The sequence below is a fragment of the Bufo gargarizans genome, chromosome 5 (genome assembly GCF_014858855.1).
Source record: "Bufo gargarizans isolate SCDJY-AF-19 chromosome 5, ASM1485885v1, whole genome shotgun sequence".
Classification (NCBI taxonomy): Eukaryota; Metazoa; Chordata; class Amphibia; order Anura; family Bufonidae; genus Bufo; species Bufo gargarizans.
In genome coordinates this window covers 205,935,856-205,948,823 of record NC_058084.1, presented here as the reverse complement: position 1 = coordinate 205,948,823, position 12,968 = coordinate 205,935,856, and the positions used below count along the sequence as shown (strand labels likewise).

The window sequence follows — 12,968 nt, the reverse complement described above, 5'->3', positions numbered from 1 at the left end:
ATCTGAAATATCAAAGTTGTAATGTAAAGCATGGTGTAGATATAAGACAGCATACCAGTGTGTTTCTGTTTCTATGAATGCCCAGAGAAAGATCCTAAATGACCTACCAGAAACTGATTAATGTGCCAAATATGGCTAAAGAGATGAAAATTAGTGTAGCCCAAAATTAGTTGCACTATGTACTAATACAATGTGGTCTGATTGCTATCTAGAACTAGATTTGCATGGGGCTATTATTTGGAACAAATGTTAGTATCTGAACGCATATTCACAAAAATCGTTCTGCTTAGACTTCTGCCTTAATTATTACCTGGTTCTAAGGTCTGAACTATTGGAAATTTATATACGGTGTACCATGTCGTCTTGATACTTGGCAACACCTTGTAACTTGGGTATGGTCATTTATATAACTGTCTCGTATATAAAGTTTTAAATCAGTTAATTATAATTCAGTTAATAAGAAAGGTGGCCATTAATTAATACCTGCTTTGGTTGTCACTTTTAGAAGGTAGCCATCAAGGTCAATATGAAATTGAGGTGTTTCATATGGAAGTGAAATCCGAGTTCCATTCCACTTTACTGTGAGGTGCTGATGAAGACTAATGGTGCTTCCTCCCATTACCAGATCCACTGTCTTTGTCCATGAGAAAGAATGTGTCCGGCGAGCATCATTTTTTACTAGCACTTCAAAAGATGAGGTAGAAGATGAGCAGTCCCTGGTCAAGACATACTGACAAGTCCCTTGAAAGTTGAATGTTCTCCCATCAAATGTATTGTAGTGGGGATCTCCAAATACAGTACATACTCCAGGTTCTGCATTACAAGTAAATCATCATTAATGCACACTCTTTATATGCAAGCATAGGTGGCTGTATAAATAATGGTACCTGTTAATTATATCATATAATTATATCCTATCAGATAAGAATAATATTTCTAATATTGGAATGACTTTAGCCTCTTTAATCAGATCAAGGCAAATTGTATCATCTGTGGTCAACTTAAAGGAGTTATCCACGACAAACAAAGTCTATTGGACTGACAGAGATACCCGAGAACAGCACTTGGCTATCAGTCCCACAGACTGAATGGAGTGGAACACATTATCCACTGATCCATTTAGGAGCCTCTGGAACAGGGCTCAGAATCCTCATTCTAGTGGGGTTCTTAGTCATCAGACGACCAAACATACATTTATAACACTTTTAAGGGAGTGCAGCCTAGAGGGCCTACAATCTATACTGGTTTACAGTTGGTTGATACTCCATGCAGTAATCTTTACTGACCTCCCCTCCCATCCCCAAATAACAGTCTTTGGGGAGAGCGTTATGGCTCCAGAAATAAAGCTATGTTCACACTATGCTTGGTGCATAATGCTTTTTTGCAAAAGCCAAACAGGTCTTCTTGTGTCCTGCTTATATACATTTTTTCTATAGGAAAAGATAACTTGCTGTGATGTTTTACACAGTCGGGTACCACAAAAACAAAAGAATACTACAGATTATTTTTTTTCTACAATGGCAGCCTATGGATGATTTACGCAACAGCATGCCAAACAGTTCAATAACCTGCGGCTCTATGTTCTGTGCGTACATCTTGAGATTTTCAAGGAATATGCACCTAAAATAAAGTAAATAAGAAGTGTGAATGTAGCCAACAATATCTAATTAGTAACTTTGGGAACGCTGCTGAGATCAGTGAAACTGTCTTGCCTTTCCATACGTTTAAGGACCAAGTGAGGGATTGGGTTTGCAAGCTCCAGGTATCTAAGCCAAAAGGGCCATGAAGGCCACTTTCTGGTGTGGGGGCACTGATCGGAAGCCCACCAAAACACTCGGAAGCCCTTATGGCCCATGCCTCAATACTACAAAAGATAGGAGATGACCTATCTTTTGACATATGTTGCGAATTGCAGACCCATTCAAGTCAATGGGTCCGCACCCTAGCATGGAGTTCACACAGCCAGTGCCCGTGTATTGTGGATCTGCTGTTTGCCGTCTGCAACACGGGCATAGAAGCCATATGTTCGACTGATATTGATATTAGTTACCATGTTTGCATAATTACAAAATAATGGAAAATTAAAATTGAACTTACTCACTTTCAGTGCAAATTGGGCAACATCCCTTTCTATTGAGTATTTTCCCCTGTAAAACAGAGATCAGTCGAGTGAAATAAATATATGAATGATAAAAAGAACAATTTCAACCAGGACATATTTATACATGAATATATAACTTGTATCGATCACCAAATTTTTCACATTTTCTCTTAAAATGACATTGAAGAAAAATTAAATAAAATTGAAATATTGTTGCACAGCCTTTAAAGCTATCAGAGATACTATGAGATACACCAATGTAAAACACATATGGAGCATAGTTAGAATGCCATTAGGACAAGCCTTCAGCATTTATAAAACACATTTTCATCATAGTTGGAAAGGCTTGACATTTCCAAAACAAATCTTTAAATATGTTAGCATCTGCATCCTCTCAGGCCCTCCATTCTTACGGTTGCAAATCAATTTCTCTTTTCATTTGAATACATAGTTTATTATGGGGCCGCCCATGGTCACTCTGTCACATAAGGGAAAGCCAATGTTTATTTTCTGTTTGGTGACATTACTGTTTGCTATTTCTGTACAGTGACATTACTGTCATTATCTTTTAGTTTTATCCTTTTTTATCTCTGTGATATTACTATATTAAGTAGTAGTTCCGCCATTTTTTAAACATCGCCATAAAAATGTTCTGTGACATCACTGTGTGCCAATACAGTGGCAATAAAGCCCTTTCATATGACTTCCCAGTGTCTACGTCATATTACATTGTTGTGTTCGTTATTCCTGTTATTAGTGACATCACTTTGTATATGATAGGGGCCTTTTTTGGGTCACATGCTCTTCATATAAAGCCATCAGACCCAGCAACTGAACTCCAATGCTACATCTGGAAAGCAAGTGCAGTCTTTTAGGATGTGAATATTTGCTTCTGTTGAGGGAAGAGATTAAGATGGATCGTGCATATGGCCTAAGTTGTCTTAGCCTTACTTTTAGGCTACCAATACATTTATATAACATGTACAGCATTTTTGGCTCTGTGACCAACCCCACTACTTTTTGCTGGCACTAGTTTCTGAAATATTGGCATTCACTGGTGAAATATTTATGAAATTTTTTTTACAAGCTGTCATTATCGAGTCCTCACATTTCAGTAGTAAAAGATACACGAATAATTCATCATTTTCCAAGTTAATACTTGACAATAATGTCCCTTTAATGTTTAAATGTCAGATTGCCTTTGAAGATTCCATTTATGAAGCAATAAATGCAGTAATTGCCAACAGCACCCATGCCATAAGTTCAAGTGAGGATGGAATCTATGACCAACACCACCGGTTGATTGAACACTGTGTTCGCTGGCATAACTTCCAGTGTTTATCTCAAGAATAAGGTAGCCTATTATATTTTACATGTGTTGCAAATAGTCACTGGAAGGAATCCCTTAGGAGAATGATAAGTGATATAATCCAATTTTTTTCCCTTAAGACTCTTTCTAATCAGACCATGTTTTATTCTTCTCTGTTTTATGAGCCTTTCGGTTTTATGTCTGAAAATATTTCAGGCAAGACTAATTAGGTTTTTGTTTGGTTGTGTAACAGAAACAGCTGGATTTTTTTTTTGTGCCTCATTTGGCACTAAAGTTACAAAGGCATCTTTTGAATAGTAATAAAGTACAGATGTGTATGGAAAGAAATGCTTTCTACACCACACATTCAACAAACCTTGACTATATTTATAACCAACCTGATATTTGCCCTCTCGAAATCTCGGAGATGCAATCTGCCAGTCATTCATGAATCATGATAGAACCCCACCCTCGTTTTTTTTAACAGTATAGTCAATGACTGATAAGTGATAGCTTTCCATCTTTTTATGTGAATGTTTCTAATCAGCCTGCGCCTTTTTACAAGGTTTCCAGTGTAAATCTGAAGTAGTTGAGCTCAATAGTAAGAATGGAAATCTGCTATTTATGGACCTAAAAAAATCCTTGCACGTCTATGTTGAGCTCAATGGAATCTAATTAAATGAGTTACCTTTTTATTTCCCTTATATTTTAATCATTCTGACCTGCACATAGAACAAATCTTTTTTATTATTATTTATAAATACATACTTATCCACTTTATAGTTAACAAAGTATGTAACAGTATACTTTACTATATAAAGTCAAGAGTTCTCATGATTGCTTCCAGAGTGTAGTACAACAAAACTTAAAGGGCAAAAGGCATCAGACAAACAAAAAATGCTTTGGGGCAACTTTATGTAAAACTGATTAAAAAGTATATGGGGTACATTTATTAATACCACCGTTTTAGACGCTGGACTTAATAAGCCCCTGCGCTGGCGTAGGATTGCCGAAGTTATGAAGAGGTGCTGGGCTCTACATAACTTCAGCGTATCCACCACTGATTCTAAATGTAAGACGGCTTCATTGACATCTTACATTTAGATCATTTTCTACGCCTAAACCAGGCGTACAAAACGCCCCCTTTTTTAGACCTGGCATTACTGGGGAAGAAGCTGCAGATTCTGGCGCAACATGGCGTGCGACAGAATCTGCACGAGATATATGGCACAAAAATTGGCATATATCTGTTCCTAAATGACCAACATGGTGTTTGTTTCTAACACAGTTTTTCTTTCAGACATTTTTTATAAGTCTCCCAAATGTCTATACTGATATCTCTTGCAGTTATTGTCCTTTGTGTTTGTAAATTTTGAACTGAAGCCAAAAAAATTTAACTAAGACTAAAGTCAAGGCATTAATTTCAGTTAAAATTACTTGGAGACCAGAAGATGGACACCACGCCTTATTACTTCCTTTTAGATAACTGATTACCTGTCACGATAGGGAGTGGGGGGAAACGTGGGAAAATGAGGAAGCAGCTAGGCCTGGACACAGGAATAAAGGGAGCAGGTCCCCTTCTAACACATCCTTAAATCCTATCCTTAACCTCTTAACTGTATGAGCGAACCCTAATGGTGGGAGGGCTCATACCCGGAACCTCAGGCCCTACTAACCCTAGAGATCCCTGGTAATAATGTCAGGGATAGGAGGCAACCTGTTCATCCACGAAACGGATAAACTGGAGTCTGCAGCAGGCCTAGCAACAAGAAAGGAGCAGACAGTAGCATAAACCAGATTGGCAGGTAAGCACCCAGCGCAAACAAAACACACTGGAACAACAGCACTTACCTGTCACAACAACTGCAAGAAACAACAACTGCTACAGACTAGTGGTTCCCCGTCACGGAAATCCTGGAGCCTACTTCCACAGGCAGGTGGTCAACGCGGTTCCCCCCACGAGGAACCCAGGAGCACCCCCCCTGGAGGCACAACACACAGGGAAACGCCTTGCATACATGCTGGACGAACAACACCAAAAGACCAGACCTGAAACTACAACAAGACGTACGTACACAACACCCTCAACATAAACCCACACCAAAAATCAACACAGGTAAGGTAGAGAACATGGAGGATGCATAAAGAATGACAATCTATGTCGAACAAGGTGGCCCTCAAACCGGACAGATGGTAAGGTCCAGGATGGCAGCACAACTCCAGCTCCACAAGAAGCTGAAGTACAACTAACTTCAGGCTCCAAGCCCAAATAATATAAGAGCCCACACCCAGCTCCACCTTGCTCACACTTTTACCCTGTACCCACCAGAATGGGAAGGGACAACAACATTGAAGAGGAAGTTAGTAAACAAAAAACAAAAAATTCAATTGACCCCTTAAAACTTACTTTTATTAATTTACTTAAAAGGACCTGACATCGCAGGCCACCTATTCCAAACTTCACAAGGTAAGTGCGAAAAACGGTTTTAAATAATTAAATATATTGCTGCTACAATAGAGGCCGCCTGTGATAATATGGACGGGAATGGCAATACAGTCCGTAAAAGGGAAACAGATGCCCTGCAATGGTCCTGCCAAATCCTCAGCCCGGGGGTGACCTCTAAAGGTGGAGTCTCCTCGTCCGCATACCTAAGCCTGGCTGGCCCTATATTTTCCCTAAGGTGGGTTTCCCTACTGCCCCAATGCGTTTCCCCCTCTTGGGTTCATCAGGGGTCGTGTGGGAAAAGAAAGAAGGTATAGGGTCCAACTAAAATTAAATATCACAAGATAAATCAAAAGAGGATAATACGTTACATACAGAAGATTGGCGCTGATGATTTATACCGTAATGGACATCACATGGGTTTCCCAACAGTCAGGGTACGATACTGACACATGTGGTGTTCCTGCAGTGTGAACATGGCCAACCTTCCGGCGCATCAGATGATGTGGTTAAGTGAGTAAACATGCTATAAACTACACGTTGCCACCGGCAACAAGCATGCATGGCAAAAGTGTCACAGTCCACTACCACCAGACCATGACACAGCCGCGACACTACCTCAGACTCAGCCAGTGAAAATGAATTGAAGGGTTCACCATAACAGTATAAAGAACATATGCAAGTCCTCTTTTAAATATATCTTAAAGAGGTTCTCTGAGATTTACATATTGATGACATATCCTCCCAAGACCCCCACTGATCAGCTGTAAAAGATGTTGCGGTGCTCCATAAGCACTTAGGCCTCTTCCTAGGACATGTGATGTCACGTTCATTGGTCACATGGCCTAGGCACAGCTCAGCCCCTGAGCTGCAGTACCAAGCAAAGCCGCTATACAATGTATGGCACTGTCCTTGGTGAGCTATGAGGAGGCCTCCTCAAACAGCTAATCAGCAGGTTATCGGGAGTTGGGCCCCTGGCTATTTCATATTGCTGACCTATCCTGAGGATAGTTTGTCAGTATGTATATCACAGAGAACCCCTTTAAGCTATGCTACGAATACAGGGTGGGCCATTTATATGGATACACCTTAATAAAATGGGAATGGTTGGTGATATTAACTTCCTGTTTGTGGCACATTAGTATATGTGAGGGGGGGGGGGGGGAATTTTCAAGATGGGTGGTGACCATGGTGGCCATTTTGAAGTCAGCCATTTTTAATCCAACTTTTGTTTTTTCAATAGGAAGAGGGTCATGTGACACATCAAACTTATTGGGAATTTCACAATGGTGTGCTTGGTTTTGACGTAACTTTATTCTTTCATGAGTTATTTACAAGTTTCTGACCACTTATAAAATGTGTTCAATGTGCTGCCCATTGTGTTGGATTGTCAATGCAACCCTCTTCTCCCACTCATCACACACTGATATCAACACCGCAGGAGAAATGCTAGCACAGGCTTCCAGTATCCGCAGTTTCAAGTGCTGCACATCTCATATCTTCACAGCATATGTATCTTCACATCTGCACATCTCGTATCTTCACCACCCATCTTGAAAAGTTTCCTCCCTCACATATACTAATGTGCCACAAACAGGAAGTTAATATCACCAACCATTCCCATTTTATTAAGGCGTATCCATATAAATGGCACACCCTGTAGTTCGCAGGTCATATTAATACATACACAGGAGATAGTTTGGCCGACAACTATCTCTCATGATTCAGAAGCAGAGCATGAAAGTTCTATATGCTGAGAGTGGAAGAGGAGAGAAAGCTGCTGCCAGACACATCTGTGAGCTTCTCTCCTTGAGAACAAAAGGATTGAGCATGTTGAAATCCAACCCTTCTCTCCCGGACATCAGGAGGTCCTCATATACGTATAAATAAGTGGAAGGTCCCCATATGCATATATAAGTGGAATTCGTTCCAAATTTCAGGAAAATTTGATTCGCACAGAATCCGAATTTCCTCACGCTTCATGATAACGAATCGCATTTTTAACTAAAATGGCTGCTGCACGTGTTTGGACAAGTTTGGACAAGTTTGGACATGGAGCAATGAACTCTGGGAACGAATGATCACCCACAATGCTATGCATGCAGCCAATCAGCAGCCAGCCCTGTGATGTCACAGCCCTATAAACAGCCTCAGCCACCTTGGATTCTGCCATTTTCCAGTGTACTTAGTGCAGGAAGAGGCGTCAGCAGGCGCTAGGGACAGTGCTAGGAAAGACTTTAAAACTTTTATTTTGTTGTATAGAAGTTCCGGGAAAGGATAGGGAAGAATCATTCCATTGTATTGAAGCAGAACAGGGTTCAGTTGGGGAGGTTACAGCCTGGGCAATATTACACCTTGCTGCACTGACTGGGGATCCAAATTGCCATTATACAGCTCTGTAATTCCAGCAAACCGTTCTTGTTATTGGGGTGCAAGTGCTGCTTAATACAGCCATTAGCAGGGTTTATTACAAGGAAATATTTCTATGTCTTATTTGCCCTTGTGCGGTGCAGTTATATGTTCTAAAGCATGTTTGGCTTGTTTTAGTGGGGAAAAAAGGGCTTATTAGCCATTGTGTGGTGAAGTGAGAAAATTACAGCCCTTTTTGGCGTGTATTACTGTCAAAAAGATATATTATTTGCCGTTCAGCAGTGTAGTTACTGTATTTTTCACTTTATAAGACACACTCCCCCCCCCCCACCGAAGTGGGGAGAAAATGGCAGTGCCTCTTATAAAGCGAATGCTGCAATTTTTACTCTGGTGACGCCGATACATCACCGGCCACTATGCTGCACAGCGCGGCCTGCGATGTATCAGCGGGGAGGGAGGAGGGGCTGGAGGCCGGCAACTGGTGTTGGAATCACAGCGGGGCCCGATGCAGTCACTGTACTCTTTTACAACAGGCACTGCTCACAGCCATCTGTATATGTAAAGTGCAGTCATGGGAGCTTTGTTAAAGTATCACAATTCTCTGCAGTAGCAAAATCCTCTGTAATATTCACTATCAAACTACCGCAGCAGGCAGGCCAGCCAGCCGGCAGCGTAACGTCACTCACTCCGTCACATGCCTGCTCCTCCCACTTTATTAATGAAGCAGGCGGAGCAGGTGCATAACAGAGTTAGTGACGTTACGCTGCCGGACAGCCTGTCTGCTACGGTAGTTTGATAGTGAGTACTTAAGAGGATTGCGCTACTGCAGAGAATTGCAATACTTTAAAGGGATTCTGTCATGACATTTTAGGCCTATAACCTAAACATATGGCCAGGTCCATCCAAATAGCATGAATCCGAAACTTTACTTATTAAATGTGCCTGTGGCTCTATTAGCACCTAAAACTGGTTTTTATAACCTGTCATTCACCTACCTAAGGTGCCCAAGGGGATGTTTCTTCATTGCTTTATACAGGGTGCCCGGCTGCACCCATCTCCGCCTGGAGCCCAGCGCCGCCTTCCCACTAGAAATCGCCGCTGTTTAGGTTATAGGCCTAAAATGTCATGACAGAATCCCTTTAACAAAGCTCACATGACTACACTTTACATATACAGACTGCTGTGAGCGGGGCCCAGTATAATGGAGTACAGTGACTGCACCAGGCCCCGCCGCGATTCCAACAGCAGTTTCCGGCCTCCACCCCTGTATTGGGGGTCACTATTTACACAGGGACACTGTTATGGGGGGTTCTGTGGATGACACATATATAGAATAAGATGCTATATATGTGTCATCCACAGATCCCCCCCATAATAGTGTCATCCACAGATCACCCCACAGCGGTGTCATCCACAGATCCCCAGATCCCTCCATAACAGTGTCATCCACAGATATCCCAATAACAGTGTCATCCACAGATATCCCCATAACAGCGTCATCCACAGATGCCCCCATAACAGTGCGTCACCCACAGATCCCCATAACAGTGCGTCATCCACAGATGACCCCATAACAGTGCCATCCACAGATCCCGCATAATAGTGTCATCCACAGACCACCATTAGTTCAAAACCAACTAAAAGCACACCTTTTGGTTAAACATATTTCCTTTTTTTTTTATTTATTTGATCTAACAGTATGTCAGATAGAGAAGTGCCAGGCCCTGCACAGGGGAGTGGCAGAGGCCTAAATGTTTCTGGCGCAGGCACAGGTCGCAGCAGAGTAAGGGGGCGTGGCATCAGGAGTCGTAGCGAGAGGCCTGAGCTCACGGTGTCATCTAGACGTCTTGTTTTGACCAGCAACCCAGCAGTTCTTGAATGGTTGATTTTGTCATTCACTTTGTGCCAAGCAAAATCAGACGCCCCCAGCCAGGAGTCGATGGGTTCGTCAGACACAAGCCTTAGATGAAAATCAACCTGTGACATATACAATCTGAGGAAGGGGAAAGCGTCTCCCCGAAACACGTTTGGCATAAGTCCTGGATAGATACCCCGAATTCTACATGGAATAAAGTGCACTTTAACAAGCAGAAGGATTTCCTCATCTTGTATCAAAAAGACCTCAATACGTCATACCGCCAGTGCTCGGAAAGAAAGAGCCGCTCACCTCACATAGGACTATTACGCGAAGAGCAGCGGTGAGAAACACGAGGGGCGGCAAAAACGCAGCAGCCGGGACGCCGGCAAACAAAGCGGAGAGAGAGATTAACTAATAAGTCCCAGTAAACAGCAGCGCAGGCGGAGGTAAGACCACACTTGTGGGGAAAATAATATGAGGCATAATATCCTGTTATGAGGAGGTGAGGTGAACGACAGTGAACACCATCACCCAACCACCAAAGATTTACCTTGCCGACAACTTAATTACAACATCAGAGAAACTGTCTGAAACTGTGCACAGTCATCACAATAAAAGTAAATACATTCTACAAAGATTACCATAGGTGCGGAGTGCTCATCTATCTCTGAATTCCGTTGACACAGGATATTATTCCCACACATAGACTCATGAAACCAACCAGTTTAGATTTTTTATTATAAAACATAGGAATATTGTATGGGAGGATTGTATGAAGTTTAACCCATTAGGAGGAGCATCATTCAAAAAAGCAGAGACAGACGGCACCGTTGTCTCTCCAACATATCAGCTTATAATTAACATCTAGGACCAATATAGGTCCATACCAGAAGTTGCAGGAGAGATGAACAAGTGCCATCGGTTCCTGCGTTACTTCCGATTTTTTTTATTAATTTTATAACATCGACATTATGCATATTGTGTTCTGATTTACTATTGTATTCATTTTCATTGTATTTTTATCGAGATTGGATTTTTTTTGAGATTGTATATGTCACAGGTTGATTTTCATTTTACCTACCATATTAAATAGTGTCCTTTTTCCATATATGAGTGCCAATCCCATATTTAAATATTAACCAGACTTAGCTTTGAGGGGTGTCTCAATTTCAGATTAGAGCACCTACCCTGAGGGGACAGTGGTGAGCGGATCTCTTTTCCATTTTTTTCTGACAAGCCTTAGATGGCATGGCCAGGGAGCAGGCCCTGTGCCCTCACCTGTCCTCAACCTGCCTCTGTCCTTTTCTGCTCCCTCAGCCAGAGAGAGAAATATTATATGTTGTGGGCTCAGCTCCACTATACAGCAAGGACGAGCTACTAGAGTCAGCAGCTACTGGCCAGCCAAGATGCTGAGGAGACATCTGCCACTTTCTCTGGTAGGCGGGCAAGTAGTGATGAGGAGAGTGGCGTGGGAGCTGGTGTTGTGAGCGGTCAAAGACCATTGAGGAGGACATCAGTGACATGCAGACAGTACTCGATGATGATGATGTAGCTGCTCGCATTTAGGAGCCGGGTGAATTAGGGGCTTTATCATCTTCGGGAGAAGAGGGTGGCAGCTTGCCCGTGAGGCAGTGGCGGAGCCAGCAAGTCACTAGTGTGGCTGGGAATCAGCAGGGTGGCAGCAGTGGAAGGTCGGGAGCTAAATGTGTCCGGGGTAGACCACCCGCTTCGCAGGAGCCTACCTGCCAGGGAAGTAGTGGTGCAGGGGATCACGGAAACAGCGGCGGTAGCAGTCAGGCAGTGTGGAGTGTTGGGGGTAAAATCATCTACTCGGCGGTGTGGCAGTTTATTGTTAAGCCGTCGGAGGAGGAGGTGAACATGACCATTAGTAGAATCTGTGGGCAGAAGGTGAAGCATGGCCAGGGTGCCAATGTTGGCACAACGACCCTGCGTCAACATGTGCAGCGTCACCATAAAGTAGCCTGGGAGAAACGTTGCTCCGATGTGGTGGTCCAGCCTGCCGCAGCAACCACTGCATCACCCAGTGGCACGCACCCTTTTCAGGCAGTTAAGGCTCCACCTCCTCAGACAAAGGGAGCTGTCTGTCCTTCCCATCATCTGCTGGTCCTGATGCTCCTGCTCCTCCTCCTCGTCAGTCATTTCATCAACAATCGATCACCGAATTGATTGCCAAAAGACAACAGTATGCGCGCAATCATCAAACGGTGCAGAAGCTAAATGTTCTCCTGGCCAAGTTGCTGGTGCTGCAGTCTCTCACTTTCCAAGTGGTGGACTCTGCACCTTTCAGATAACTTGTGCCGAGCCAAGGTGGAGAGTCCCATTTCTTTGCCAAAAAGGCAGTACCAACCCTGCACACGTAGGTAGAACAGAAGGTGGGCCAGTCCCTAAGCCTGTCGGTGTCTGCCAACTTGGCCTTGTGATGCAGCTTCTGCCTCCACGTTCTCAAGCCGTTGGTCCTGCAAAAATGTCTGCCTCTGCCTTCTCATCCACCACCGTGTCCTCAGCCTCCACTGCAGGGACAATTCACAGTGCCCCTCCAGCATACCACATGTGCAGGGCACGGCGGTGTCATGCTGTTCTGCACCTCGTTTGCCTGGGAGAACGGAGTCACACAGGGGAGGAACTGCTCCGTGTCCTTCATCAAGAAATTGAATCCTGGCTTTCTTTGCGACAACTCAAAATTGGAACCATGGTGACCGACAAGAACATGGTGTCTGCACTGCATCAAGGAGGGCTGACCCATGTGCCCTGCATGACACACGTGTTCAATCTGGTTATAAAGCAGTTCCTGAAGTCTTCCACCCATCTGCAAGACATCCTAAAAATGGCCAGGAAACTTTCCAGGCCCTTTGAGGAGGCCACGTTA

General features: G+C 43.2%; 1 protein-coding gene across 2 annotated transcripts in view; it reads right to left on the bottom strand.

Annotated features, from left to right (window-relative positions):
- Window positions 1-12,968, bottom strand: part of BMPER (BMP binding endothelial regulator) — a 263,513-nt gene that overhangs the window by 92,885 nt on the left and 157,660 nt on the right. For both annotated transcript variants that reach the window (XM_044293999.1, XM_044293998.1), the window contains exons 11-12: window positions 2,102-2,147; window positions 484-813 (exon numbers count right to left, since the gene is read on the bottom strand). In XM_044293999.1, coding sequence (XP_044149934.1) covers window positions 484-813; window positions 2,102-2,147 — 376 coding nt within the window. The remainder of the gene's footprint in view (window positions 1-483; window positions 814-2,101; window positions 2,148-12,968) is intronic.